At 42.9% G+C, this 27,769-nt stretch overlaps 2 protein-coding genes across 6 annotated transcripts in view; one reads left to right on the top strand and one right to left on the bottom strand.

Annotated features, from left to right (window-relative positions):
* The window catches only part of LOC143216574 (fibroblast growth factor receptor homolog 1), a 72,644-nt gene that overhangs the window by 32,462 nt on the left and 12,413 nt on the right, over positions 1 to 27,769 (top strand). For 2 of the 5 annotated variants that reach the window (XM_076439746.1, XM_076439750.1), the window contains exon 2: positions 18,717 to 18,857. The exons of 1 other annotated variant lie outside the window; for it this stretch is intronic. In XM_076439746.1, coding sequence (XP_076295861.1) covers positions 18,773 to 18,857 — 85 coding nt within the window. In that variant the 5' untranslated portion in view covers positions 18,717 to 18,772. Of the gene's footprint in view, positions 1 to 2,221; positions 2,368 to 18,716; positions 18,858 to 27,769 lie in introns of those variants that run through there. 2 more of the 5 variants (XM_076439749.1, XM_076439747.1) reach the window with 2 other exon arrangements.
* The window catches only part of Srp72 (signal recognition particle 72), a 58,299-nt gene continuing 30,606 nt past the window's right edge, over positions 77 to 27,769 (bottom strand). Inside the window, exon 9 of the transcript XR_013010590.1 lies at positions 77 to 27,700. The gene's annotated coding sequence lies outside the window, so the exon portion shown is untranslated. The remainder of the gene's footprint in view (positions 27,701 to 27,769) is intronic.

Genomic DNA, 27,769 nt, shown 5'->3' with positions numbered 1-27,769 from the left:
GTGATGTACCCCTTCAGACCATGCAACTTCTGTATACAAAACTTTTTCGTGCAACGCAGACTTTGAAAGTTATGTAGGTGTGTAAGTTGCGTGGACCACCCTGTATATTTTTTAAGCACGAGTGTTTTATATCAAATTAATCGCAAAATTCAGAGCTTTCCAATGAAATACAGTTCAAAAGGAATGGTCACTGAGTGAGGTTATAATGATACGATTAAAGAATTACGAAACAAAAGGTCGCGAATTTAGTTGCCATCCTCATGATTTCAATAATTGTGAAACAAAAAATCTGGAACCGGTCATTTGACCGGTGGTGGTAGGTTTACTGTTAACAATGTATTGTAAAAGACCTGGGTAGTTTGAATATACATATCAAAATTTCAAACGAGGCGAAATCCATGTGTCAGGATAATGGAAATTGCCATCTATGGCTCTCGCGATCGATGGAAAAGAATGGATTCTTTGCAGACCGATAATTGCATGATTCAGACGCACGGGAACGGTCGTTCACCGATTCACTGCATTGTTCAGCTAGGTCAAGAAGAACGCCAACGCTGTTAAACAGCGCCCAAGAATTGACACTTCGCGACTTTCGCAAGCTGACAATAAAACTGGTCGTTCGACGCGTGTAATCGCGTTACACAAACATCGATACGCCAGGGAACTTGTAGGTGGCGGGCATTGCAAAACAGGCCGTTTCGTGCATCTCTGCAAGAGAATATTGAGGAGGGTACACTACTTCGCAGGACTCTCTACTCTCTCCAGTCTTTTTTGCATCTCTCTCTCATCACCCTTCTCAATTCACTCAATTTCCAATCATCCACACCACACACAAATCTTCTACTCACTCTTCTTTCTCTGATCTGTTCTTTCTGCTCTCACCTTTTACTCTACATTCGCATACTGTTTTCCTGCGATCCACAGTGGGTGTAAAAGGTATTCGTACGTCCTTCAAAAGAGATTAACATTTTTATAATTGTACCAAACGACCTGATTATTTATAATCAATTAGAGGCATTGGTTTACGAAATGATATGCAAAACAGATTTTCAGAAAATTATAATTTACAAGGTTACATGCGAAAATGAAAAAGACATTTTTTTAAACTTATTTATTTGGGCCCTTAATGAAAATTTGAGATATATGTTTTGTAGATCTATGTTAGTTATACATACTGAAAATCTCATCGAAATCGGTTGACGCAGGAAAGATCGAAAGATGTACGATTCTGTGGAGTTTAAGCAGAAATTGATCAAAAGTCGTGTAAAACTACGATTTTCATCATTTTTAACAGCTTGTAGCTCGTGTGTATGTTAATCGATTTCAATGAAATTTTCACCATTTGTATAACTAACATAGATCTAGAAAACATATATTTTAAATTTTCATTAAGGACTCAAATAAAAAGGTTTTAAAAATGCCTTTTTTATTTTTGCACTTAACCTTGTAAATTATGATGTTCGAAAAACCTTTTTTGCACATCACTTCGTAAAGCAATGCTTCTAATTGATTATAAAAAATTAGGTCGTTTGGTACAATTATAAAAAAGTTATTTATTTTTAAAGGGTGTACTGTACACCCACTGTACATATTCTTTTTACAAAACAAAATAAATATCGTAAAAGGGTTACTCGCACTTCTTCTACTCGCATACGTTTACTATCACTCTAACTACAATCTCTTCTTCCTTATCCATCTCTCGAAAGCACGCAGCTATTTCTTTCCGCTCATACATCTTTCCACATACCTTTCTCTCTTTCTGATCGCACCATCTCTCTGTTCAAACCGACTCATCTCCGACACCATCCGCCGCTCAGACAGACAATAACCGTGCTCCAAAATAAAAACCGCCACCCCCGCTCCCGGCTGCAAGCCTATGCAGATGCACAGTAGCTCGTGGACGCACTGTATTCTCTGTATAGCGGGGTGCACGTGAACCGAGTCGCGTGCAGCACCCAGTCAGCCGGCCATGGCCAATCAGCTCGCGAGGCGCGGGGATGCAGGATGCAGTTGCGCGTGCGCGCGTACTGCCGCGACACGCGGCGGGCCTCGGGCTGTCAGACGAAAACGCGCCGTCGGCGAAGAAACCTCGTCGCTCTCCGGGTTCGGTTTGTGTCGCGAGTCCATCGAGAGCCCAAGTGCCGTTTCTCAGTGTATCATCTGCCCTGCACGTGCTCACAATCCCGCTCCGCTGATCATTTCGGTGTGAAAACACTGTATTGCTTTTCGATACATCATTCGCGAGATTGATCACCGTGTCTACAGTGAACTTTGAACCGTGAAAAATTCTGGTAGTGTGAACTGTGAACATAGTGAATGGTTTTGAGAATGAATTCGAGGGATAACGCTAATTGTCGGGATCGGTGAGTAAGTATACTTTTCGTTGCACTGACGTCGAAATACTGAATTTCGAAATATTTAGTTCCTTCTCCTGCAATGTTTATGCATGTATTTATGACAAAAGCGATATGTTGCAATTTAAAGCGACAGATTAAAAGAATTCGAGAACAGATTACAGACACTATACCATTTCTTAAGATTATTGGAGATAGGTAGAAGCTTTATTTTTCTTTTATTTTTAATGTTGTCTCTTACAAATGATGCAGACACATTTGATTTTGCATAAAGTTCCACGCAGTCTAGTGATAAGCAAATCTTGTAAACATTGGAACATACTTGCAATCGAACGAATTTATTTTACAACCTAATTTGAACGCTGCTCAAACTCGATCAACAAAAATTGCTCGAAATTTACTTGTACCAATTTTCCTTTGAAACTACCACTCCCATGACAAACAAATAATTCGTGCCGCGAACACTGGCAAATAGCCTAGCATCTCGTAAAGATCGCGGCAAGAATTATGAGAGCGCTCGCTCACCAGGCATTGAAATCTCCGGGGAAACGTGGCGCGGCTAGTTATGCGAGCGCGAGTTAACTCGTCTTCCCTAACAGGTTGGACCAGAGACAAGATAATGCTCGCTCGCAAATTGGATTTCCACGGTTCTGTCGCTGCATTTGAATCTCTTCCGCGAATAGGGCTACGGTACATCATGGTGTGCTTGAATCGGTCCGTTCAGGATTACAGTTAGGCTGGTCGGGAAAAGCGTGCGACTCGAATTAAGTAAAACGGCACTCCCGCGTTTTTCTCGCGCCTCTCGATCCATGGATCGGCTTCTTATCTGGCGAACCGGATGCAAAAACCGCGACACTTGATAAAACGCGACCCAGCTGCGAATATACGAGCCATTTTCTCAGGAATCGACAGACCGATTAAAACCACCGATTCAGAGAGCAGTCTCGTATAATCATTGCAGGGTTTAACTATTCTTAGGAATTCATTTCAGAGAATTACAAGAATTTTTTACCTGTAATTGACTCGTTATCGACCCAACCGTTTCATTTCGAAAAATGTAATCTTTCATTCGCCATGAAAAAAAGTTACTACGTTGCGTGTTTAATATGTTTGGTCAATGAAGAGGCAGATCTTGAATATTTTATAAAAACGAGAATCGAATGAAAGCTTCCAATGAAAATGGAAAGGCAACCAATCGTCCTGCCCGTTGAAATTACCTCTAAGTGACATACTTAGCTTTCTAAGTATCCATTGCCAGCAATTCTTTCGCCAACTTTATTGCGAATTTACACAAACCATGCGGCATTTACATACATAAAGTTAACGTCCGAAGTTTCTCGTTTGCCGAGCAGTAAACGCGAGTCGGTGCGATGAAGTTGTAAAGTTGCGCAGTGTTTGTTTAAATGCGCAAAACAATCAACTATGTTGCAATTCATCGAACATTCTTCGTGTTCTTTCAACTGGTTTGGCGACGTCCTACTATCCTCTTTGATCTTTTTGCACCCCTGCATATTATACTTCGCACGAGCACGTTCCTTTTTACCTTCCTTTTTTATTTCTTTTCGATTCACCGTCACTTCGTTATGCTTCATCACTGCCCACCGTTATTACCTTTATGCTAATTCCCCGGGCGCGTAGGATTATTATTGTCAATTAATGCGCGATTTGTGCGTCTTCGCGTCCCCAATGATCTTGCAACTTCTCCCACAAACCGACATAGTGTAACTCCTTCAATTTACACGTTTTTTTAACGAGACTAATTTTCGATCGAAAAAAACCGGTCTCTCTCTCTCTCATCCCGGATTAATGAATTTCTCGCTGAGAAGCGGAGTCGAGTATGCGAGCAGACAAAAAAGTTCGGCAACACTTCTGTGTCCCATATTACGCTCTTGTCGCTAATGAGGCCGAGAAGTATAAATTTTCGTCGGTAACGAAGTGATTCTTATTTTTTTCCACGTCGGCATAAGGCGTGCTCTGTTCCCTTCCGTCGGGCTGGCGAGATTCGAAAATGTGAAAAAAATGCTGGTGCCCTCGTCGAGCAGATGTTCCGAAACTGAAGGAAACTGGCCTCTCCGAGTCACCGGGGTGCCCCGTTCCCTGAAGAGAGACCCAAGAGGCGCCGGAGCCCGTAAAAATGAAGTTTTCGGCCCGCAAAAACCACGAGGAAGAGGAAGAGTCCCGAACATGCGGTCGCTACGAGAGCAAAAATTCCTGGTACATGTTGCGGCGAATTTATAGCAATTTTTACCGTTGCTGGCGACAAAATCGGTGTAGTGGAATTTATTTAACGCTATTTCTGCCGCGGTTTTATGTATACTGATCTCGTTTTATAGAGTCACCCCTTCTCGGTTGTACAACCAGTCACCGATCATCCTGGATATTCAAAAAATGCATCATTGTAATCTGAATTAATATTTACGTAAAAGTTTAAAAGGTGCCTTTTGTGTACGAGCCATAAAATTATATTATTATATCATAATAATATAATATTCGCTTGATTTATGCTACTATTCTTGTTGAATACTGTATTATACACTATGTATAAGTATATTGCATAATTTCAGATTGTGCAAGTATCCAGAAAATTGTATGATTATCGGGTAGAGAAGATAGGGGGTTGAAAACGTATATTTACCTGGTAAATCCATATTAAAAACCGCTAGTTTAACTCTTGGTTCTTGCCCTAAAGGGACAATTATTTTAATAAATACTTGCTAGATAGTGACGTTGATGAAAAAAATTGCATGATTGAAAGACAGTGAGAAAATTAAGGGGATGAAAAGTACCAGCGTTGTACATTCACAGTAAATTGCTATTAGGATGGTTTACTAAAATGTTTTCGAAAGAACTTGTCCTAATAGAGCAATTACTTTAATCGTGGCTCGAGAAAATGTTACAAGAGGCACACTGACAAAGTGGAGGTTGAAAATGCTTCAGAATTATATTTCTCATGCAATAGTACACGAATGTTTCTAAAGAAATCTCCACAAACATAACATAGTTAACACTACGTTTACATTTCATTAAAAATGGCTTGTGAGTGATTCCTTATAAATATAATACGACAGAAATTACTTAGAATCTGATGCACATGAGATGAGGGTTAAAAAATAGGGGTTGAGAACGCCTGACGTTGTATTTTCCCTGTAGAATCGTCCTGAAAGCGACGACTGTTACCACTTGAACTTGAACTCTCGGAGAAAAGTGCATCCTGCGAGGTGGGCCCGCCAACGTTCTTGTGCTAGGCCGATAACGCTATCAGAAGCTACGATAGCTCGAAAGCGTACCTGCAGCCGTGGGTACCATACCTGTGATAAACTCGATGATAAAACTCGGTTGAGTAAACCGAACGAAGATTTGATAAAAACGCATTTCGTCCGATTCCCGTTCGGGGTATCGAGCGTAAATAAACGATACTCCGCAAGATGGTTCACGCAGATATAACACGCACTTCATTAGACGAGAACTCTTACTTTTCTGCATATTTAAAAAGAAACATTGAAATTCTTAAAAATGCGAATTTTCGTTACATCGAATGAAGGTGAAATGTGCATTGATAGCCGCTATCGATGTCGAACAGAACTAACATTATGCAAACGGTGATACGGGAATCGATAAGGGGAATTTTGCCTATAGTTTCGAATGTTGTCATTGAATAAATAATGTTACTCAATAGCAGAGTCAATCTCCGGTTCTTCGATGCAATATTGCTTTGCCTTGGACGTGTGTACCACACCTCTGTTACAACCTCTGTGTTGGAAAATCAATTTGCAGCAAATAGAGAGAGAGTACCATCAAATATTCGAAATTATCAAAATTCTGCATGATGCATTTTTTATTTCAGTTCCATTTGTTCCGAATGAAATCGACCAAATATAATAACGGCGAGGGATTAAATAGAGAATGATCCCTAATCCCCCAATTACCAACAATTACAAAGCAAACCGCGTGCGCCAGAGCCAAGTCAAAGAATGAAAAGAAGCGTTGCGTCACCGGTTCGGAAAAGAAGAATGTTTCATTGATTTACGACCTTGTTCGTAAAAAGAGGAAACACAGAAGTAACGAAGGGAATGAATGGGTCCTAGAGAGAACGGCCCTTTGTGGCTTTCTTAGGCCCGAGGAGATGGTCCCCAGTAACTATTTTCCTCCCCTCTTTTAATTCGCCGGTGAATTCATCGCGTTGACGATCGTGGGCTCCGAATGAATATTCCACTATCGCGGCGTGGCGCACTTCCCTGTTCACTTTATTCACTTTATCCACTGTGTTCACCGATCCCTTCGTTCTGTTTCGGAACCGACACACGTTCCACCAGCCTTTTGTTATTCACGCTGGTACCATCGGCGAGAGAGCGTGCGTCCCTTTTTAGCCATCCGAACTTAGGCTCTCTCTTTTCTCCGTCTTTTCTACCTCTCTCTCTCTCTGTTCACGTATCAAGGTGCACATTAACGGGAGGAGCGCCTTCTTCTTGTCCCTGCGACGCTTAGAAATTTAGATCGTGATCCTTGATACGTTTTAGGGACGGAGGAGCTGCATTGTTGCGAGCGAGCGCGAGCATGAACGAACGAAGAGGATTGAACAGTTGAAATTTCTAATCAGGGTGAAAGACCCTTTGCTGAGTATGTGAGAATACTGTTGTGTAGGTGGGATGTACTGTTTTATAGTATGAATGACAATTTTTGGTGGATACTTATAGGCACTCGTGCAGGTTGTGATGTTCGTTAACAAAGTAAAGAGAAAGCACTGACTTCTTTCTATTTGTGAGGTGAGTGAAGAGAAATCATTAACTTCTTCCTATTTTCTCCTCATTTGATTGGCAAGGATTCGATGAACAAAAATCAGAGGTAAAAATTCATAACTTGTTTTCATGAAATCAGAGAAATAGTAATAACGTTCTCAAAGAAGACGAACACAACACCATCGAAAAACCAAACAAAAGCAAAAACATAGCAGGAAGAGGTACCGAGTGCAGCGTGAAACTTCACGGTTACCAGTTCGCTTCCCATTAAAGTGCAAGCAGATCCCCCCGAGGGTGCATAAGTCCAGTTAGCTTCCTGCATCGACGTCCCCAGCTGTTCCTCGAAAGGTCGTCTCGGCGGACGTTTTATTGGACGATCGTTGTCACAGTCTTTCGTCAAATCGTTCTTACGTAAGAGGTTACCGATCGCAAAAGGCCTTAAAACGATGATCTCGATGATCCGGTCGTTTCGAGGTCCGCGACGACGTCGGCGTGTCTCCACGGATGCACACCATGGATTCGCCATGTTCGGCCGACGCTGGTGCGTTCGCCATGTTCGGCGGTTCTCGCGATCGGCGTGCGACGATAGAAAATCCCGTGATGCGCATAGCGATACGTTTTGGGGACGTGCTGAGCCTGGCGAGGAGGGAAGGGAAACACGTCCCTGGAATATTTATATATTGCGAACGGAATGTCTCCTCGTAGAGGAGCCGTCGGCGCGAGCCGGGATCGCCATCGCGCCGCGAAAATACGCGCGGATCGTCGATCGATCGGTTTTCTCGGGAAGAACGTGCGCCGCGCCGCCGCGCCGACTCGCGCTAAACGGATTGACGAGCCTTTGCTGTGACGAGCGGCACTTGTCAGTCGATCCTTTTCACCATCGTTCTTCAACCCTTTCCGCTTTTTGATGGACCATGCTACATACTTCTTTTCCTACTCATTTACGGCGGAAACTATTCTAAATTAACATAACAAACAATTTGAGCAAGGAAAATTGAAAGAAAACCTGAGAGGGTTCAGGTGGATGAGGGATAAAATAATCTCTGCCCTAGAATATTTTAAAAAGTATACTTGTTATTCGTCTTCAAGATTGGCGCTGAACACCGATCCCCTGTCTAATAAAATTTGTCGAAAATAACATGAAAAAATGTGATCTCTCTGGAGTTGAATGTATTATGTACACACGATCCGGTCGATTTCAGTTCGTAGAAATTTATTAGGCACGCCAATAAATTTATTGAAGTAAAAACGACGGTGTATAAGATGCCGAACACCCTCTAGACCTCGAAGCATCGATATCAGGGGTCGCTTCGGTAATCACCTTTAAATTTCGGCCCACGGATAAGGTCGGATAGTTTCTTTTCTGGCGCGTGCTCCAGCTCGTAGACTAAATACCGGCATTAAATTAGGGAGGGCGAGTCTCGAACAAGGCGCGCCCCGGCGTGTAATATACATAAGCGGCCGAAATGGTGTAATGAATTACGAGCATGAAAGGGATGCAGTCGGCTCAGCGCGATTGTTGCACGCGAGGAAGCCGACACCTTCGATCTTCTTCGATGTTGCTTCAGAAGAATAGACCTCTGATCTTTTTCTTAGCTCACTACCAGCCCTTTTCGATCTTCTCTTTTGCAACTTCTCTTCTTTGCAACACTATGTTCCATAATATTAATAGCACGATGAAATTCGAATTTGAATTTCTTAACCAGTCAGCTGTAAAACGCCGGCACGTCGACTGTGGATTCGACGATTAAGAAAGCAATAGAGTTAGCAATAGCTTGGCCAGTTAGCAGCGCGGTGTTAAACGGAGCCAATTAGCCTTCGAACGTCGGCCATCTTTTTTTTTCCTCTCCGTCACAAAAGGCAGTCACGATCCAGCAATAACGCACCTCGTCGCGACTGGTTTCGCCCGCGACAAAAGTCGACGAGCCACTGAACAATAATTTAGCGTGAACTTTCGCACAGCGAAATGTTGTGGTCGACAATGAAACCTGCGCGGTTCCATCCCCGACGGCATCCTGTTTACAATAGGCGGTTCGCCTATTTGCTGTACACTCGACAACCGGAATGCCATAAGCTTTTCTCGAAGCCTCCACAGTCTTCATTCAAAAAGGAAGCCACCGAAAAGTCTTCTTCAAAAATTTTTATCTGAAGACCAAAAAACTAAATAAAAGAGTCAGAATGCTATACAGGAGACTTGTTAAAATGCTGAAAATAATGAGTAATCACTAGACTGCGGATTTTTATGCAAAATAAACATCTTTAAAGTGGGTTAAGGAACGTAAATCACGCAGCTGATTTTTTAAGTGTAAAAAGCTTGTAGACCAAGCAGTCTTTCACTTAGGAACGAACGGCAAAGAAAGGTGTTCGGTCATTTATTTTTGAGAACAAAGAGGACCATTTTGGGCAGTGAGAATTTAACGCCGATCGCGTTTCACTTCTCGTACACATACATTTCAAGCTTTTAAGCGGTGCCTCGTAAAAAATGGAAGGAACACTGGGAAATAGTGGTTTGGTCCATAAAAACGGAGGCAGAGATCGAAAGGTCGGGAACCTTCGCGATACCAGTGCTTTTATACACGAAATTAACGACGGATTCTGTTTGGAGCTCGATACGAGACGCGGAGAAGTTTGTTTTGGCCTTGTGATTCACTACTTCCCTTTTAAGCGGTCCATTTCGTATCTTTCCTTCTCTTGGCCTTTCCTTTTCCATAAAAACTTGGCTCTGCTCTTCAAAAGTGCGCTCACCAACACGCCTATATTGCAATTAAACTTGGAAACATTTGTGCAACAATTACAAGAAAGAAGAGGGGCATACACGTCCTTCTCCTATAATAGTCGCATTTTAACCCTTTGCATTCTATTATCCCCTCTGAGGCACCACTTAAAATTGCTGTACCATTATTCAAAATATTGTTTACAATATTAAATATATCAGTGTCTAATCAATTACTAAACATTTAGGTATTGTTGATATTTATATATCCATCAAATTTAAAAAAAAAATCATAGGGAATAGAAATATTCTAGATCGGAAGAAATGTTTAATTTTCCAGTTAAAATAGTTCCAGGTGCAAATGGTTAAAATTTGTTTGACATTTTCACTGTTTTGTTCGATTTACTCATTTGTGTCACAAATGCATAAAATCCGCAATCTAATAACAAGAATCGGGCGAAGCCTAAATAAATTCGATCTATTTTAGAAAGACATTTTACCTACCACATTCAGTTCCCGATAGGTTTAGCGTGAGGTTAACAGGATTACTGTGTCGATCGTGGAAGAAATTATTCTTTGTGACGAAGAAGTACATAGAACAGAATTGTTTGATGTGATGGGAGTTGGAGAGAATAATAAAGATGCACGTTGAAATTGTCTTGAGGGAGGCGTAGAAACATATTGTGGCGATGGCTGAAGTCAAATGGAGGAGAGTTATTTATTTTGTTTTCGGTGAAGTCGGGGAACGGGGACCACCCACGCCACAGACACTGCAACTTTCTGTGTAGTCTCGTGGGGTTGGAACGGATATCCCTGGTAAGCGGCTTAGTTTCAGAATCGACACCCTTCCGGATATTTTCGGATAACACTAACCTGCGTCAACCTGTTTCGGGGATAATTTTCTTGAGCGAGTCGGCCCGTGACTCGGCGATATGAAAATCACGATCATTAGAACCTATGACCTACGCTACTAACATTCAAATATCCGAGAGAGCTCGCTTCTTGTTGCTATCGGACTAAAATACACACAACGATTATCCACACACTCTACTGAATCATCGTTTGATTGTGGGGAATTGTTGGACGAAACCAGAACGTCGCAGCGTCAGACACGATTTTTTCTCCTCCCGGAAGGAAACCTCTCAGCAGTCGAGGTGTCAGCTCTGAAAACCTGCTCTCTAAAGGTGTTTCAAGAGCGAGTTGCTCGCGCTGTACGCGCAAAAAGCATACAAAGGACCAAGGAAACCGGGAACTGAATGGAATTGTCAGCTTCGCAACAATACATTTTACCATTCGAATCGTTCTCTTTCTACGGTGACCTCATTTCGTGTACCGGCGATTAACTGTACCGCGGAAGTCCCTGTCTAATTTTATTCCTGTACCAATTCACTAAAATTAAATATTTTCTCGGAACTAGAACAATTCCATCTTAAATTATTTTTTTCATTTTCTAGATATGAAGATGATGTAACACCTCATACAATACTTAAATGTTTAGTAATTGATTAGATACCAACAAGTACACTTTCGTACAACTGTCACAAGTTAACGAGAGATACGAATTTCCGAGGTTAGAAAAATTTTAGGATGCTCGAGTCCTTGAAAAAAGCATACAGCCGCAGGAATAAAGGATTTGTTGCGCTCCTTGGCGTGAAATAGTGACACAAGGGACGTTCGGCGAGCACGTGCTTCCGGTTTACGGCTCTCACCCCGTTCCACAGTTTATGGTGTAGGATTTATGGGCTGGGGCACGGATCACAGGAGCGCAGCCTTCCAGAAAAGCAGACCGTACCTTGCCCTGACCCCACCCTTTCGTTCTCCCATTTCGGTTTCCCCTTTGATCCGACGCCGACGCGGTGGGTGGACGAGATTTCCGAACCGCGAGAGCCTAAACGAAACGACTTCGATTAAGCTCGAATACCGAAAACGCGTCCGAAGCGAGCCACCACCCCGCCTCCCTGCATACGAATCAGTTCATAAATTTCATCGGACGCAACGGGCCAGATCGCTTTGTCCTCCAAATCGGTCCCATTCTTTACGACTTTACACCTTCTGCCTCGGTTCGCTCGGCAACACCTGAGTCCTTGGGCACCGATTAATCACTTTAATCCCTATTAAGAGTTTGATCAGGGTCCTGGAAAGGGAATTTCGAATAAGAGGGTGGCTTCGCTATAATGCTCTATTTGGGACCAGTAACGAGATTATAGGGAGCAGTGAACACGGTTTTTTGAATTTTTATTGTCCGACATCTTGATTTTATTCTAACCTTTGTGAAAGAAGAAGAGACTTAAAAGTTGATGATTTATGTATTATATATGGTGAATTACCTCTCTACAGTACTCCGTTTGGGTCCAATAACGCGATTATAGCAATAAACATGCTTAGTATTATCAGGTTCTCTCATTGCCTGATATCTTGATTTCATTTTATTGGTTGTAAAAGAGGAAGAAACATAAAGATCAGCTAATAATTATGTATATGGAGTGTCACCACTCTGTGGTGTACTACTGGAGACTGTCAAAGCGACCGTAAAGAGCAGTCGACATGATTTTCAAGTTTTTATTGTTGTCTGGCTATGTGGTTTTGTTTTATTGGCTGTGAAAGAGAAAGAAACATAAAGATAAGATATACTTTATGTATATGGAGCATTACCTCTCTATGGGACTGCTTTGTGGATCGATAAAGTGACTTTAGAGGACTGTGGACATTCAAATCCTTTCATTGCCTGGCGACCCGATTTTCTCTTGTCGATGAAATAAACTTAATGCACAACTTAAATTAAATAATAATACAGATACATTTGTAATTTAGATTCGCTACAATATTCCCTACGTTTTCTATTATCACTAGACTGCGAATCTTTATGCAAAAAAATATTATATTAATACAAGAAATAGGAACTAGATTGAATGTTATTTCCTCCCTTAATGATTTTAATAGAGGAGAAATCATATATTGACATCTTCAATTTAAAAAATTGTTCAACAATTATGAATTTCATCTACTCAATATTCCTATAAATGCATAAAGATCCGCAGTCTAATTATCACGAATTCAATTGCTGCCCGGTTTATTGTGACGATAGCACGTCGCTAATCCGAGTCTCTAAAACGCGATACGATTACTCTGAAATTGAAAAAATTGTGGGATGTTTAGAAGAAGGATTCGAGTCAGCGAGTAGTACATGGCGATCAGATGCAAATGAAAAGAAATTCAATTTGAACCGTGGACCCGGGGAGAGTCGCACTCGATTATGGCGTCACGGAAATTGAATATTTCGGCTTCCTATTTATGCGTTCACGGTTTATCGAGCGTTAAATTTTCTGACCGCAGACCTGCCTCCAAATAGGATAATGTATTCGATCCTGTCGCGCTACGCTACACACGCTGTTAGCCAAGCCCCCCTTCCTCATCTATCTGATAAGATTAAAGACCTATTCACGATTCGTAACGTTGATCTAAGGTCCTATGGTTGCCTCGCCCTTTTCACCTGTTCGATTGGGAGAACCGTCGCCCGGTGTCTTTATTATAATTCGTCTTATCAATCGGGGATCTAAGCGGCATACGTTTATCCCGTTGTTTTGGAATACTTAATAGGATGTTAATAGTAAGCTAGCCCGAGATTTAATTCGCCGCCCACGCGCGCCTCCGAAGATTCACGTCGTTTTAAATTCCTTTGGCACCGTATCTAATCGATTTGCGTACTAAATCGATATTACAATGACATGAACGATCCTGGGCAAATCCTTTGAATATTAAATCCATTCGAATATTTTCATTCCGATATTTCTTTAGCTGACTAAGTCACGAAATCGGCAGACTTTATTTTTCTAACATTTAATAGCACCTAGCAAATACAAGATGGAGGTTCCAACCCAAAGAATTGAACAAAAATCGTGCGCAACAAGTGTCCAAGAGGACCCCAACAAGTAGTGCTCCGCCCAGAATGGAACCCCGACAATCTGGCGACCATGTTTCGTCCATGGGAAAACCAAAGGCCTGCGAATCGTGAAACTTGACTCCGACGACTATGTTCCCCGCATCCCTAAACCCCAGGGGTAACAAGAATTTCCTCGGAAGAGAAGAAAAAAATGAAAAAGAAAGAAACCAGACGCGAAATACGAGCGTCTTCCTTTCCTTTATGGCGGTTTCCTTCCAACAGGTGATCATCTTCGAATTCCACCCCCTTATGAATGCTTGTGAGACTTTCCCACCCCCCGGGGGAGAATATTAATCGTCGCCAGGATTCATAATTTTCTCTTTTTCCCGGCTTTAGGTGTATTTTCTTAGAGGCTCGTCGGTCGTTAGGGTATCTCAAAGAAAACAATCGGCACCCTTCGGCGGGAATTTTCGAGAGGGTCTTTTGGAATGGTGTAGAAAAAATAAATCTTGAGCTGCGGAGATCCAAAACGGCGTCTTCTTGTAGATGAATTTTTAATGATGAACTCGATCGTGTTATCCTTTTTTGGATTCTTCAAGGATTCGAAGAGCAGCAAGAAAAACGTAGATCAATTATCACAGCAATCATAACATTTTCTTTTTTGCAAGATCGCCTGGTAAATTGATTTCTAATTTTTAGTTTCAAGTTACCGATAAGCAATAAATCTCCGCTCAAATTACTTCTGCCAATGCTTTCCGACTCTCCTACAATGTATGTATATCTATACATTGCAACAAAGTCTTTCCCGCGTCAGTTCGAATTCCGCTAATTACTTTGGACTCGTATAAATCGGAGGTGCGCTACTTTTTCCATCGCGGGTCCTTGTCCAGCACATTAATTTCTCGTTACTCGTACGCAGTTCATAAATTACACTCTTGTCCGAACCGTACAGTCAATTAGTCGTTTTATTATACTCGAGGCACAGACAAGGTTGCACGCGTAATTTTCCACGGCAGAAAATAAACTCGGCTCTCTGGCGATTCTCTCGTTCACTCGGTCGCGCGCGCGCGCGCACTCTCGCGTGTTGCTCGTCGAAACAATTTCGCGGCGAATGTGTAACAACTTATTTTACAACGGTCGGTAGAGGAGGCGAACAGCGGGGAATGATGTACGATCGATCGACACGCCCCTGGTCTATAAAAATTTACGACGACGCCCGTTCCTCGTCCCGTAACGGCGTATTATATGCGGCCGCGGTCGCAGCACGTGCGTGAAACGCCGCGTGCATTCAGGGCCGTGTTTCAATTTGGCACGTCCGAGGCCGTTCCCCGATTCGGACGAACGCGTTTTCGGGCCTGGCCGATCGCCAACACGAGCCTGGAGACCCGTCGTTTTCGAAAAAGGCGGCCCTCGACACGGGAAAACAAGCTGTCGACGAAAACTCGTCCGAGAAAATCCGTCCTTCTACTAATTCCTCAAACAATGTTACAATAGACTGCGGACCTTTGTGCAAAATGAAAAGCAGTGCATGGAATTGTAATATGTTCATAAACAAACCAACGTACAAAACGATGATCAAACAACGACTGACAAATGTTCAAACAAACGCTCTTTCATACACACTCATTTCTTTATTTCACACAACCAAATACAATTAATCCATTTTGCCTCTCGTTCATTATGTTTCTTTCTCATTCTCGCCATACATATCGACACAGAAGGAAGAGTTACATAAATATACAGTAAAGTCGCGATATTTCTTTCGCGACTTTCACCAACTTATTTCTGGCATTTTTCGGATTAAAATAACACCAAACACAATGTAATTTCAACTGTATTTAGTGGTTTAATTGACGATGAAAGTTTCTGGCGCAAGGAAAGACAGCGTATGGGAAAGAACGAGACGCGGACACAGTTTAAAACCCCGCCAGTTCGCTGTCCTTCCTTGCGCTCAAAACTGTCATCGTCGATTAAATACAGTTGCAATTATATCGTGCTTGGTGCTATTTTAATCAGAAAAATGCCAGAAATAAGTTGGCGAAAGTCCCATAAAAAAATAATGAAAAGTACAGAAGATTTTGTACATTCGATTAGTAGTGATTCACACCGATACGCTCAGCCATGCGATCCGTATTTCATGCTGCCCTTCTCTACGTTCGGCTGCGGTAGACGCAGTCATAAAAAATAATGTCGGTATGCGATAGCTGTCCGTGCAGAACACAGGCTGTTTGACAAGAATCGCGACTTCACTGTACATATATTTCTGCTCTTAATCATTTGGTTCTCCTAAAACATCACATTGTATTCGAAATTCTGTTACCAAATTGCCAGTGCAAGAGACCCTCCTAGCAATCTTTGCCACACCAGCATTCGCCATTTGAAGCACGCCCCATATCCAGTATGTACCCATTTACCAGAAAATCAAAGAACTTCGATCTCGGGTCAGCAATTTCACGGCAGTTTTCCATCTATCGCAGTTAGCAGCGTTATCAGAGGCTCCAATTAACAGGACAATGAAGCTAATGCCGTTTCCGTGTCGACGATAGCGATGACGCGCCATCTTGGTTCCAGACTCGTGGAAACACGGCGGAACCCGCGTTTTTACTAGCTTTAAACCATAAAACCGAGCCTCACACGAGGGTCGACCGAGGGTTCGATGGTGGAGGGTAGTTGATTTACACGCTTCCGACGGTGAAAAGCCGTTTCCTCTGCCGACCGAATGGTCCCCACGGGGACCATTTTCACGGTGCCAGTACCCATACTTTTGATATCTGGGAAGATCTACGCGGCACCCGGTCACGACGACCTGTATTCCTCGGGCCCCCGGTACAAATTGAATGAAATCGCTCGAACCTGTTCTACCCTCGACCACCCGTAATTATAGTGACGTAGGTCGGGAATTTGGTGGCGTCGAGGCTGTAATTTGAAGGTCGACACCGGCGCGGCGAGAGAGAAAGAAAGACCGTCCCCGGGTGTTTTATTAACCCGCGCGAGGAATTAATTACCCGACCGCGCCGGCTCGGGTTATTGATACGCCCCTACCTCATCCTTTTACCAAGTAACATTTTGTTGCGGAAAATTGTATTACGTCGGGGATGATGGCCGAGGTTTATTTGCTCGGTGTCACTATCGGCCGGTCGGTAATTATGGTCCTGCTGAATTATTCTGCGGACGAACCTGATCCACTGTGAGAACAAGGTTGCAATTCGTGTTTTTGCGGTAGCCGATAGAATTTTTAGAGACGCGAGACGAGGGATTAACCGTGTATCTTGACTGTGCTCGAAACATGGAATTTTCTTGTCTAATGACGAGTATACTCGTACGGAAAAAAAAATCGCGTTTGCTATCAAATACAGTTTAAGAGAGTGTAGCATGAGAAAAAGCACGAAATAATGCTTATGTCTACAATTCGGTTGTCTGCGCTCTTTCGCTCAGGATACGTATACGAAAATGGAGAAAGAAGAGAGTCGCCCGAGGCTCGTTCGACATAAATTCGCTAGATGAAGAGACCCGGTGCTCGTACATTGCAATCACAAAGCCCGAAGCCTAGAGAAATGATGGAACAATAGGACATAGAATGTTAGTGGCGCCGCGTTCTCTTCAACAATTCCGAAGCGATTTATTCCGGCCGATTTACGGAACAGAACCGCGTGGAATCGTCGAAACAATTTCATTCTGGTCGCCTTTCGGGATTCAAAGGCTCCCAGCCTCGTTAATTCCATGTTTATAGCTCCGGGAATTAGATTTAGGCCGTTCGCAATCCTCATAATCGCGGGTCAACGTGAACAGTATAATAATTTTCAATCAGGCGGAATCGAGATAAAGTGGACCGGTTCGCTCGGTTATTGATAATGCAGATAAGTTCTGGATCGCCTCCGAACAGGTTGCAATTGTTTTTATGCCTTCCTAACGAGCTCTAATACGTTTTATTCTCGTCTCGGCTAATGAGCTAAACCGCGAATAACGTTCGCACGAACGATTAACATTCGCTGATTGATAAAAATCGCCGTCGTTGATGGTAATTCGAGGAGGGATTGACGAGCTCATAGTAACTATCGAAGTTAATTCAATTTTAATGCGCTGCGCGATCGGAAGGATCCTACAAAAAACAAAACGAGAGTCGATTGAAAATGATCTTAACTTCCGATCTGGAAGTGGTTCGCCTGTACAGAGAATAGTTTGTTTAAAAGATGAGCTGCGTTTGTAGTAACGATAAAATACTTGAATATTTTTATTAATTCCGAGAAATCTCTTTGATACAGAAGAAGTTACAAGTAGACTGCGTTTCCATCGAGGATCGATGAAACCCTAGCCAGCCTGGATCTTTATAAATAGAGGCGTTTAAAAGTAACCACACACGGGGACCGGTTTCTACGCGGTCCAATAAAGTAACATCAGAATCGCGGGCGTCCCTTTTTTTCGCCATCACGGCGAATTGTCATAAATCGGTTGGCGAACGAGGCAGCCCATGGCCGACAGAATATTTTATGGTGTACTATCGGGTGCACGGTGTGTCCCCGTAAAGAATAATAGACCGTGTCCCGGTCGGCCTAAGAGAACACATGGCCCGAGCACTCTTCTCGCTGCGTCTCGAAACCAGACCTGGATTTCGTGCACCAGAACACGTCCGGTACATCCTTACGATGCACTCGAGCCCCATAGATCACATGCATAACGTCACACCCCGTGTTCCAGACCTCCCCTTGCCTAGAAGAGACGTTTCCTTCGAGAATCGAACATTATATCTCCGTTTTCAACGCTTCTCTGACATTGTTCAATGTTTTTGTTCACGACCTATCTAATATGGTTTGAATCGTCGTATTTTTTAATTAATACTTTCATCCTAGACTTTTATATTATAAATGCGAATGAATTCATTCATTCACAGTCAAACGTTGTATCTTCATTTCTGAAACCTATGAAATAGCTTATTGCAAATAAGGAATCGAATATCTGTGTTGAAATAGGCTCTTTTGAACATGTAGATAACACGTGTATAACAAATAAATAAATCTTTCCGTTTTCCGTTTCAGAAAGTGACAAATGCCGCGTCACTAGCTACCCGGTACCTGTCGTCGAAGAAATCAGGATGACAATCGCGAAGTGTCTCATCATCGGGATACTCCTGATCCTGAAGATCGATCGGACTACTCAGGGGCAGCTGGTTCGATTAGGTGAGCAATCCTCGAGCACTTTTATGTCAAAGAAAATTCGAGAAAAATTACACCTCTCCAGGGACGAATTTTCTGAAGCGATAGAAGAATTATTCAATCTTTCGTTTGATTAACCCTTATCTCAATGCCTGGGTACCTAGATTTCCTCCCAAAATTTTGTTGATATTCTACTCACCAAATAGGAAAATTATTATAGATTTCTACATTCTAGGATGATAAATTCGTTTATATTTGATGCATCAAAATATTGGTCAAACTGATAATGTACTGTTACGGAACGTCGAGCAAAATTTTGGGTATTGGGTTTTTTCATTGTTTGACAGATTTGAATTTCTTTTTACATGTGTATGTTTCCCTAACAGGGTTAACGTAAAAATAAAAATGGGGGAACACAGATAAAAATGGAGAAACAGCGAGGAGAATAATTTAGAGTGCAAGAAAAAATTGAGTCAACTAAAAAGGAAGAAGGGGAGAAAGCAGACAGGAAGAAAGTGAACGAAGGGGGAGGGGGGAATGTCGCGACGAGACACGTGGTTCGAGCCTAGAATCGTAAAAGAAGGCGGTGATATTTTTGTAGGCGATCGAGGGAGGGGGGGGTGGATCTCGCGAAAGTGAAAGTTATGAGCGAGGAATGGATGGAACGTGGAAAAAAATATATGGGGTGGCGAAGTAGACTCGCGAAAGAAAGAAAAGAAAGAAATCGTATGCGAGCGTGTTCCGATCGTAAGGAAACCTATCGTACGGTTTCTGTTTGCGGCGTATAATATCCAAAAATACGATGTACATAGAATAAACTAATCATTTCTCGAAGCGATCCGAACGTCAACTCTCTGAAGAATTTATAACTTCCCTTTGAAGATGAAAGGGGAGACTGGAGGACAAAAGTTGCAGGACCTCTTAAATACTTTCTTTATGTTTATTTGCTAAACAGTTGTGCTTTGAAGATGCTTTAAGGACGTTTAACTGAGAAATTCAGCGTTTAAAAGAACATGATGCTATTATATCCTTTTCAATATAATAAAAGTTTCTTTTAAAACAACATTAAAGAAAACGGTGAAAGACCGAAAAATAACGCATTGAAGATATTTCACACGCGTTTTATCAAGAGATCACCTCTTTAACTCGAAATCATTCCCGAGTTTGAGAGTCCGTCTGCACCTGTCCAAAATTTTTTTAAAATATCTCGCTCACCGAAATAAAATTGTCCTCCAAAACAACCCCCGAAGGGCCAATGAACCCTTCGTCGATGATTTCTTTCGAGACGGTCGAAAAAATGTGTAAAAAATGGAACGAATAGAAAACCGGAGGATTTCTTTCGACGAAATCGTTTTCCCTGCTCGTTTCTCTGTCATCGAGGTACCCGATCGTTGGAACGCGTGTGAAAGACAACGGGGAACGCGTTCCGCGAGTGTATGTGTCCTCGGCTACGCGACGGAATTTTGAGGTACCCACGCCTCCGATGGGACCTCCATAAAACGTCTCTTTGCCTCCTGGCCCCATAGATCTTGGCCTTTTTCCAGTCACGTAATTTCTCCAGTCGACGCCATTACAATTTAATCAGTCGTTCCAGTAACTGTCCCCTCCGATTGCCATTTTTGACTTCGTAGTGGAACTCGGCGATGAATAACCGAGCAGAGAAAATTGCAACCACTAAGTTTCGAAAATAGAACGAGAAGAAAGGATTTCTAGAAGCGCGAAAATGTCCGACATGCCTTTAATCGGTAGACACGAGACTCGCCAGGAGGATCGAGTATTTTTAAAAGCGTGTACAAAGGATAGAAGCCAGACAGAAATAAAAGAGTCCTACCGGGGCGCCTCGATGAGAATTCCGTGTACAAAATGGGGGTTAATCTTCGGAAACGAAAAAACAATCCAAATAAAGGGATTTACGTGAGATAATCTAATATAATAATAATACGATTATTATGATGATCTATTGTCAAAATTGCAAGAGAGATCAATGGAAATGTGAACAGTCTCAAATCTACTAATTTTCGTCTCGGAAGCGTTGATAATCCGCTCGAAAGTAGACGAATAATTGCGAAACGTTTGGAACGGGTGATCGGGGTGCGCAGCGTTAATCTTGGAGCAGCTTGAACTTGAATATTCGAGTCGGGTTTGGGTGGTACGTTTAATCCGAAGGGGACCGGAGACAATGGCGGTCCACGATCCGCAAGATTATCGCCTCCTGACGAAATCTTGGTGTGTCGGTGATCCCCGACGTGGTCAATGCGACGGGGGATGGGGATGGGGATGGGTGAGGGGGTGGAAATCGCGCTCCGCTGCCTGCCATCTCTTTCATTGTCCAATTGGTAATATCAGCCGCTATTACCCTGTTGAATACATTTAATAGACAAAAGATTGGCAGGGGCTCTCATTTCGCCGTGTGATCACCGGCACACGGCCCGAGCCGGGCCCGTGGAAACGCGGTCGTCCCGGTTGAGAATATCATCGACGGTTCGCTAATAACGGGCGAGCCCGGCTGTACATATGGCATTCAATGACCGGCCAATTGGACAATTGAGCTCAATCATAATAATATACACACGTGTACACCTATGTGGATTTATATGTATACGCGTACTTATATTTATACATATAACGTCGCGCAGCCCTAGCATTTCGGCCGGTTATCAATAAACTCCGTTTGCCGGAAAGTAAATTTCGACCGTCTCGTCATTTTGATCAGCACTGTTATTTGACGTCGGACGCTCACAGTCGCACCAATCTTTCAAAACAGTGACTATCTCTCTGATGACAGTTACTACAAACAAACAGTTCCATTAAAATTGCTTGGTTCGACCTGGGCACTTTTATTTCACAGCCTGTTTTCGTAAATTACCGTGTTGAACATTCAACACGGGCGCAAGGCCCATCGGATTATGGTATTTATTAGAGGTGTCCGAAATATCGTAAAAACGAAATTATATAGAAAACGCTTGTAGCATAGATAAAGACTAAAAAAACAATATTAAAAGATTCCGTACAGTATCCCGTCCCGGTCCCACAGACCTCTAGTATTTATATACAATGGAAAACTTTTGGGAAAGGCGTTGTGAGAGGTACCAGGTGCGAACACGAGGAAACGCCGGGTTTTCCCCGGGAAACAATGAAACGACTGGTGCTACATACTTCTTGCCGACCCTCGGTAATGGTCCTTTGAGTATGCTGCAGGTACTATAGAAAATGTGGACAATGGGCAAAAGGAGCGCGTGCACTGCTCGGTGATTTATTGCCTTTTAGGGTTTGTAAAATGGCGGCGGGTCTCGCAGGTAACCTCGTACAACGGCCAGGCTTGTACACTTTACTTATATTACCGGGGCGCACGTGTGCAATTGCCGGAAACTCCAAACCCTGCTGTACGGCCTCCAGCTAAATACCGTTTAGAGAAAGCGTTTTAATACTGAGGCCGAATCTGTGCACCAGATGTTCGACCGGCCGCCCACTGAAATTCGACTTCGACCGTTTTCTTCCCGGAAAAACCGACGTTTCCATTGTCCTCGGGGAACCGTCGAAATGGAAAATGGTAATGACGAGGGCTGGTTCACGGCCGTTCGATTCATCATGGCTCCGATCGATTAATCCGTGATTCTGATTCAACGTCACGAGGATCTCAATCGCTTTTCACCCTCCACACAAAAATCGCTCCCTTTATCCAGAGAAAATGATAGAAGAGATCCAGGTGTTGCAGATTGAAATCGCAAACCGTTCATTTTGGAAATATTTCACTATGCTCAAACTTTTCCGTTTAAGATGCAGAAATACCTGAAGTCTTTTACTTTATAACAATCAGTCTGCCCTCTCTGTTGCAAACAAAATTCGAATGACGCGAAGTCGTACGTCATCCCGTGATTTTCCATCGATCAACGTTCCATTATGCAGACGATAAGAGATACGAATTTCAACGTAAGATTCAGTATTTTGATTGAAGATCGTTTAATACGCGTCGAGTTTCTTATTAATGTCTGGTTCTTCTGATGGATTGTTGACATTTATATACGTAAGATTATTGCTGTGGATCTCTGTGCGAAATAAAAATGTTCTGTATTAATTTAAAATAGTAAGTGATGTTAATATATCGACACTCTCAAATTCTATCTTTCTCGTAGTTCACATGTTCCACCTACTCATTTTTATTATAAACACATAAAATCCGCAGTCTAATGATCACTAAAAAATATTGTTTGAAATGCTTCGAGTGTACATTTCAGCGAGCCATCTCTTTAAAAACATTGTCCATACAAAATCCATTGAAAGGCTCGAGTTTCATTAATCTCAGTACGGGATCTCTGCTTTTAGCGACTGACGCGGGTTTCATGCGTTCGAAGTCCAATATTCGATGGATTCGCGATAAGAATTTGAATCGCGCGCTCTTCCCACGACATTTTCCCAGGGAAACGGATCTTACAGAGTTCCAGACGGAATCTGGACAATTTCCCGCGATTAGAGTCTCCGGCAATACGCGAAAGAGACCAGACCACGCACACTTGACCCGCGCTGACGCTTAATTACGATTGTCTGGCATCGGTGGTGCAGCCAGGCGAACCGGAGCTCTCCATACGCTCATTAAGATAGCAGTCGGTCTTAAGCGGTGTCCCTTAATCTCCCCGAAGGGATCATCCTTTTTAAGGTATAATTATGCAGGGGCCTCCGTCTCTTGGCTCCGCCGTGCCGTGCCGTGCCCGGTGTTCGTTTTGTACCTGGGAGACTCGAATCTACCGGCGTCAAACCGCTGAACGTTTCTATCTGTCAGACAGCAGAGTCTCTCCCTGGCCAGCTTTTTTCTATCCCCGGTGCGTCTGTGCATTTGTTTTTATATCAAACAACGAAGCGACCCGGAGCCACGGTGGAATCTTAATTAGAACGTCCGAGGCGTCTTCGGGACGAGATGTCTCTATCCCGGAACGCAGAACTGCTACTTACGTGTATACGGTCTCGAAGATCTCTGCCCCTGGCTGCTAACGCTAGACCAGACTTTTTATCTGAGGATTCTAAACACTGGTTTGGATTGATGCGCGATTGGGTGCCCCGAGGACTCTAACTGGCTTAGCGTAGCCTGAGTTGAGGATCTCCGCTTCTGATTGATGTAGTCTAACCCAGGCTGAGCTGGACTTTAAGAATATTTTATTTGGGGATTCTAAACGCTAATTATCATTGAGCTGCATTTCCCCCGAGGTCTCTATCGCTGGCTAAGTCAGTCGAACCACCACCAGCTAAGCTAAGTATCTTGGACGTTTCTAGCCAGAGGACACTGTTTCCAACTGCTACAATCTAACTAAGACCGACCTAGCCTTCAGGAGCATTTTATCTAGAGGCTCCAAACGCTAATTTAGATTGAACAGTGTGTCCCTCAAGGTGTCTATTAACTATCTTCGAAGTTTCTAGCCAGGGGAGACCGCAGTCTTCGTCTCTGCTACAGACCCTAGTCTTAACAGGCTGAGCTATTCCACGAGTACTTTTTATCTGAGGCTTCTAAACACCAATTTAGATTTAACTGCGTGTCCCCTGAGGTCTCAATTACTGGTTGATGCAGCCTAGAGCGTTGTAAGAAACATCTTCGAGGTTTCTAGCCAGAGGCTGCTAAAGTCTACAAATCTACATTGAGATATTCTCCGAGAAGTTTTTATTTGATGTTTATAAACGCTGGTTTAAATCGAACAATGTAGCCAGAGGTGTTTATTGCTGTCTAAGACAATATAGAATTACCTGAGCTAAGTGTCTACAAAGTTTCTAGCCAGAGACTATCGCAGTCTTTGTTTCTACTTGCTACAGCTTAGCACAGACCAAGTTGTCATTCAAGAAACTTTTATGTAAAGCTTCTAGCCATTCATTTAAATTGAACTTCCTATCCCCTGAGGTCTCCATCTTCTAGCTTAGAGCTACTATAATTCAGGTTGAACTAAGCTGCACTTTCTCAGAAGTGCCTTTTTATGATTGCCAAAGCCCAGTCCAGGATAAGCTATATTTTGCAAAATTTGTAGCCACGGTAGCTAATCTGCAGTCTAAATTGAGCTCCTTAAGTTCTTCATCTTCGGTTGCTAAACTATAGGCTATAAAGTGAACTACGCAACGTCTGATGTCTCTATTGCTATCAATACTAAAGCTGTACTAGATATCTTAGACGTCTCCGATTACTACAGCGCAGGTTAAATTGAGATACACATTCTGGAAAGCCTCTGGTTGCTGAAATATTAATCCACGTTGAGCTCCGTATCCTGAGAGATCTCTATAACTCGTTATTAAAGCCCAGTTCAGCCTACATCGAGTTCTCTATCTTTAGCTACCGAAGCTTGGACTGAGTTACGTGTTCTCAAAGCTCTCTAACTCTATAACCGGTATCATTTCTATCTGATTAAAAGCCATTCTCGTTAGGGACCAAATTTTCCTGAGATCCTGTCTTCAGCTGCTTAGAATCTAGTTTAGGTTGAATCTACCTTGAAACTGATCAAAATTGATTATCCTTCAAAGTAGTAATACTCAGAATATTATACTTAGACTGCGGATCTGTATGCAAAATAAAAATGTGAAGAAATTAATTTTCACGCTGAAAGACACGCCTGGTAGACTTTCTTATCTGTTATCAGACCTCTGTTGTTTGCGAGCGAGACCGATGATTCACAGCACCGTTGACCAAATTCTAGAATTATTCAACAAAGAACAATTCGCTAGTAATCCTCACTGATCACGCGAAAGTTGAACGTAATATATCATTCGTCCCGGTGACGCAGACGATCGTTGCGTTCGAAGGATTAGCTGTCGATCGTTCTCAAAACGGATAAACAACGTCGTGGTGAGAACTCGATATTGTTTTTAATAGCAGAGTGATCCGATGGGTGATTAGAATTCGATGCACCTTGTGCATTATTTATCGGAACGATGACAATGCGACTGATTGGCGTGACGAATGACTGATCTAAATAACAAAGTGGATATTAACATTCTATTCTGAGATTACTCGATTCAATGGTGTTTCCTCGAAGCGATAAACCAATGTAAAATTATTCGGCTGAGTTTAGATTCGACAGGAATAAACACTCGTTTTTTAATCTTCATTGAGAAATGTCAGAAAATGTATTTCTCGTCACGCAATTATTTTACAAGTAGCACAATCGTATTCTCAATCCCAGTATCCAGTTTCTGGTTTGCACAATTGACACGAGGCTCGGTGATCCAGCAAGTATAGTAATATAGTGCTCAGCACAGCTGTAAATCCTCTCGGATTCGAGGTTGATACATCGCTGGGTTGGGTCTTGGTAGGCAAGAAAATTATTTCGTCAGATCATCGAGCGACGACTTGCCGGCCCTTGTTCCGGAACGGAAAAAACAGTGAAAGGGTTCGGAGTATCAAGTTCCCGCTTTGTAGGATTAATACCAGTCGGTACATCGGCCGGGCCGACCGGCGACCCCGCGAAAAGCAGCCTCCTCTGGACCAGATCGTCGTCGGATTAAGAATCCATGATACGATCTAACCGCGTGGGATATCGGGGTAATACGAAACCTCGCGGGCCCCATCGAATTCTGTTATCCCTTTACTCGCACCCCCTTCGTCTCTGAATCCTCGTTGAGAAATAGGACGCGACTCGACGAATTAATCTCGCTGGTCCAGGGTACACGGAATGATCATGGAAATTGATTTCACGACAACCAGAGAATGGAAATCATTTCCGAAGGATCTTTTTTATGTCTACAATAAATACTAAATTTCGAAGGACTAAATCACAAATCCTTATTCGTTAGTTTACGGTTTTTTTCTTGGGTGGAGTGTTTTGGATTTATTTCGGCAAGTTTTTTTATTATTCGAGGCAGATTGTTAAAAATAACCGTTTACGCAAAAAAGGGGGCAGCACAGCGAAAATTTCAGGGCGAGTCGAGGAAGCAATTCGTTCCTCGTGGCTGTTGATGTTTGCGCGAGATGAAAGAGTTGCGTGCAGAAGTCCCGAATATTTTTGGAGGGTTGTTTACGCGGTTGGATACTCCGACGGACCGCGGCCGATGTCCCTGAACGCTATTTCCACGTAGCCATTCCCTGATCACGCCTTCCCTTCCTCTAAACTCATCTTTTTCGAAAATACTTCGCGCGCCTTTGAGAAACCGAGGCGCCACGAAACAAATTGTCTTGTGTGTGTATATGGCTCCATCAGGAATGATCCTTTACCTTAATTATTTGAGTTAAATGAGTTTTACACCACCATGGTGAAGTTCCGGAAAAATTTTTTAAAATTTCAGACTGAAACTAACCCCAATTTTGCACGGACCATATCATAGGCGAATTCCATTAAAATCCTTTGTCGCGCGACCATAATCTAGCCAGTTCAACATAGCAGTGACCCGCAGAACGTGGAACTCCGTATATGTAATTGGTTTCCAATTCCGAGTCTATTTAGAACGATAATTCCTATCGGTCAAACGGGTCAGACAGCGGTGCCATAATTTCTGTAGAACATCTTGTTTGGACGGTGATTCGCGGTCTGTGACCACTGGACTCGGTTCACGGTGCGTTTGAAGAGATTAACGCCAGTACTCTCTCGAGCCGGATCAGCGCGCGACCAGATTAAACCGGCCGACCACCATTCGTCATGGCGCGCGTCGACGAAAATGGACTCGTCGTTCGACGCGTGGCTGGACGATGCGATGCCCGGCCATCGGTTCTCATTACTTCGAGGAAATGTCATCCCGCGAAACGAACCTCTCCTCTCCTGATTAATGAGAGATTTAATGGCGCTAACTCACCGAATTGGACGCAGAATCCCAGTTCTGAACCTCCTCGGCGCGGATAGCGGCGATCCGGATCGCAGAATGTTCCCTCGATCCGTGAAACTTTGTTGCTCGCGTCATCTGAAACTCTAATTTCGGCGATCATTAATACGCTTGGCTCGCCCTGTTCAATTTATCATTATTTTCAAGAACGTTTC

Source organism: Lasioglossum baleicum, chromosome 15 (genome assembly GCF_051020765.1).
Source record: "Lasioglossum baleicum chromosome 15, iyLasBale1, whole genome shotgun sequence".
NCBI classification, from domain to species: Eukaryota; Metazoa; Arthropoda; class Insecta; order Hymenoptera; family Halictidae; genus Lasioglossum; species Lasioglossum baleicum.
This window is presented reverse-complemented; position numbering and strand designations above follow the sequence as displayed.